At 39.3% G+C, this 3,957-nt stretch overlaps 1 protein-coding gene across 11 annotated transcripts in view; it reads left to right on the top strand.

Moving 5' to 3' along the window:
* GAPVD1 (GTPase activating protein and VPS9 domains 1) overlaps window positions 1-3,429 on the top strand; it is a 108,382-nt gene extending 104,953 nt beyond the window's left edge. For 10 of the 11 annotated variants that reach the window (XM_037745942.1, XM_017549155.1, XM_017549157.1 and 7 more), the window contains one exon: window positions 1,080-3,424. In XM_037745942.1, the coding sequence (XP_037601870.1) occupies window positions 1,080-1,220 (141 nt within the window). In that variant the 3' untranslated portion in view covers window positions 1,221-3,424. Of the gene's footprint in view, window positions 1-1,079 lie in introns of all 11 variants that reach the window. The other variant, XM_017549149.1, reaches the window with a different exon arrangement.
* The last annotated feature ends 528 nt before the right edge of the window (window positions 3,430-3,957 follow it).

Below are 3,957 nucleotides of genomic sequence, written 5' to 3'. Positions count from 1 at the left end.
AAAAAAAAAAAAAAAAGCGTGCCTGAAGTTCTTGGTTGGGGCTCGGTCTATAATTATTGAGTGAATGGGTGAGAGCTGATTCTTTTTATTGTGCCTTTACCATCTTCTTTCATATGGAATTCTTTGCAGTGCTTGTCATATAGGCTACCAAACTTAGCAATCATCTCTTTCCTTTTTAGCCTCTTATTTTGCAATTATAGTATAAAAGTGCTGACATCTCTAGTTCTTACTGACTTTAAAATTAAAGTTTCATCACTGGAATGGTTTATTTTGAACATTTTGAGGGTAACCATGCAGTTTGCGTGCACACAGCCACTAAATGATTATATCACTTGTGTTTTCCAGTCAGCTCAGCTCAGCTGTTGCAGTTTAAAGTGTGTGTGACATACGTCTTACTATTTCTTAGCGTTGTGACATTTCTACAACCTGAACTCTTAGCTTGGAGGCAGAAACCCACGGGCCATGGGTTGGCCATCACAGCTTCTCCTGTTGGCCATTGCTCTTGGCTTCTACAAGTGAGGAATCTAGTTCCTGTGTAGAGCCAGTTTAAGCTAGTTTTAAGGAAAAGCCTTGGCTCTTCCTCTTAACCATTTTAGCAGCCTGTGCCCTTTCTCACCACATGTTGAAGGTTAAAAAAAAAAAGGAGATGTTCTCTGTTACATCTGGCAACAGAGGGCATATCATCTTTTTTAGCTTTTTCTTTATCAGCTGATTCTCCCTGGACTTACCAGATATAACTCAATTTGCTTATAGCATTTATTTTGTTATCTAACATTCTAAAAACCTGGGATGCTGAGTAAAACCATAGCCTTCTTAGAAACCAGTGAGGCTAAGTGACTTGCAAGGATAGAAACCTCTAGATGGATTAGCTGAGATTAGAACTTGGGTTGCCTTTCCAACATATTATTGCTACTCATGGAAACTAGAGTTTACAGGTTACTTCAAAAAAATAACTTTGGGATTGTTTTCAAAAAGATTGTTATGTCTTTGATAGAAGAACATTCAAAGAACCCTTAAATGATTTTGACAGAGCTATGACATCTGAGTAATTGACTCTTTTTTATTTTTCACTTCTCTAGGCAAATCCACCCTGTTTGCTGTCCACTGTGCAGTATATCAGTAGCTTTTATGCTAGCTGTCTGTCTGGAGAGGAGTCCTATTGGTGGATGCAGTTCACAGCAGCAGTAGAATTCATTAAAACCATCGATGACCGAAAGTAACCAAGACCAGGGCTCACCAAGGCAGCAGACTGTTAGTCAGACAAACAGATCTCTAAGAAAGCGCATCAGCTGCTTTGAAGGGTGAAGATTGTTTTGTATAATATTGTACATCATCAGGCATTTTAAAGCAGATCTTTACTAAACAGGTTAATGAGCTAACAAGCAGGTTCTCTCGTCTTTGGGCTCTTTCCTTTCTGAGTTGCATATTCTATTTTCTTGTCCCCAAGTAGAGACTAGTACTACAAAAAGGGACCACGTTTTTCAGGTAATTTCTAAATATTAAAAAACAGAAAAAAAAATCTTAGAAAATTTCTAGACCCCCATTCTAGATCCCCTTTCTTTCCTTTTATTTTAAAAAAGAACAGTACTCCTCTTTTAAGATGCTATCTTATTAATATGCATCTAATGGAAAGAAGACATGAGTTGCACTGAGGATTATAATAGTGGTGCATTAGTGGCATTACCTATAAATACACTCACCTAAATTGAAAAGCTAAGAAGGAAATGTAAATATAATATATATTTATATTTGATGTAATATGGACATCTGCAGATTCTAATAAACAAGGACTATTGCTGATAGTAGGCCGTGACATACTGTCTTGTGAAATGGTTTCCTTGACAAAATTTAAGCTGAGCTTAAAAGCAAAAAACAAGAAGTACACAGAAATATTTATTAAAGTGTAATACAGTTTATCGAACTTTCTAGGTATGGAGTTTGACGCACAGGGCTGCCTTTAATGAGTGTGAAAGTCACTAAGTCACGCAGACATCTCACCTTGGAAGTTTGTGAGCCTGCATGTAGGGGATAGACTGATTACCATACATGGTAAAAAGGAACAGTGGATAGCTAATACTTATGGTGGTTCTTCTCCTCTGAAATAATATACTGCAGAAATCCCAGACAGAGCTCCTTACAACCTTTAATTGTAATATATTTTTGATGATTATTCACATTGAATGCACAGACCAGGAATTCAGTGAATGTCATTTTTTTAAAAAACTAATTTGTATTGTCTGCTCTAGTGATACAAGTTTTACTAGCTATAAACTATTTTAATCAACCATTCTATTCTTATGGAAAAAAATCTATTTTGGCAGGTTTCTGTGCCTTTATTTCCCTCTTCTGAAAAAAAGTCTGTGTTTTCATAGTTTGATTTGCATTGTATATCAATAATTAATCAGAAATGGGTTTTGGTGCCTAAAAAATTGGCCAAGGAGGCATACCAAAGGTTCAAGCACAAGTCTTGTACATGGACCATCACTGTCTGGTTTCACTTTGTATGTTTCCTAACAAACTCAGCCCCATACTTGAGTCCCTTGTTGTTTGCAGCACTTCCAGGCATCTTTTAAGGAAACTGTGACAAACAGCCTCAGGCAGATGAATTTGGAGGTTGTCTGCTGTCTGCCTCTGAGATCTCCATGTCTGGGGTTGCCTAAAGAAACTAGATTTTCTTTTTTTTTTTGAGACTGAGTCTCGCTCTGTTGCCCAGGCTGGAGTGCAGTGGTGCGATCTCAGCTCACTGTAACCTCCACCTCCCGGATTCAAGCAATTCCCCTGCCTCAGTCTCCTGAGTAGCTGGGACTACAGGTGTGCACCACCATGCCCAGCTAATTTTTGTATTTTTAGTAGATATGGGGTTTCACCGTGTTGGCCAGGATGGTCTCAATCTTCTGACCTCTCGTGATCCACCCACCTGGGCCTCCCAAATTGTGGAGATGATAGGTGTGAGCCACCGTGCCTGGCCAGAAACTAGATTTTCTTCATGCCTCCACCCCTTCTCATTAAGTTACTTTACAATACCAAAATAACAAATTGCATAGGAGTGTAGGATGTGGTTTCTGCCTTCTAGGGAGAGATCAGAATTAAACTAGTACTATGAAATGTTCTTTTGAATGTTAGGTCAAGAAATCCTTGTAGTCATGTACTTCATGGGCTGTAACTGTCAAACTTGCCTAGTGTCACAAGTTAAATCTCATCATAAATACATCATGAAGGCCAGCTGTGTGGTTTTTTGAGACCTAGATGGCAGTCCATTTACTTTAGCATTTGATTCAGTAAATGTTAAGCAGCAGCAGACTTTGAATGGTTGAAATTCATTGTTACAGGATTTAACTCATAAACCGAGAGGTTTTTTTTTCTCCGCAATGGTTGCTAAGTCTATTCCATGTTAACACTGTGGAAATAAATATGAAGATGTGGACATTGCATCAGGGCTCTTTTCTGTGGAAGAGAAAGTGGTGGGATTGGGGTGAAGAGAAGGTGTTGGGATTGGAGGCAGGAGAAAGGGCGGGCTCTGCAGTGTTGGAGCCGGGGCTGAGGGTAGAGCCCCAGAGATTTGGCATCTGTGACACCTCTGAAACAGATAAGGTGCTCATGACTCCACAGCTGGCAGAGGAGCACAGCACAGCTGTTTCAGGGGCAGCTAAGTTTCCCTCTGAAAATCCTGTCAGGAGCAAGGACTACTTTGGCATTAACCATCACTGGTTTGATTTCTTGACAGGTACGTGAGATGGGGAGTGATCTGATTTTTTTTTATCAGGAAAGAGGAATAGTTGTTCCCTAAATGTTTCTTCCTTCACTGCCCTCCACTACTTGTTTTACATGAAAGATTAGTGCGAAAGTGCAAAATCAGCCCAGGAAACATTTAGTGGCCACAAATTACTACATAGAATTTACAAAGTTACTGGATGTTAAATGGAGAGAGAGTTGGCTCAGCTCCCCTGAAATCTTGTA

This window comes from Cebus imitator, unplaced genomic scaffold, assembly GCF_001604975.1.
Source record: "Cebus imitator isolate Cc_AM_T3 unplaced genomic scaffold, Cebus_imitator-1.0 Scaffold216, whole genome shotgun sequence".
NCBI lineage: Eukaryota > Metazoa > Chordata > Mammalia > Primates > Cebidae > Cebus > Cebus imitator.
Note: the sequence above shows the minus strand (reverse complement) of the source record. Positions and strands in the feature narration are given on the sequence as shown.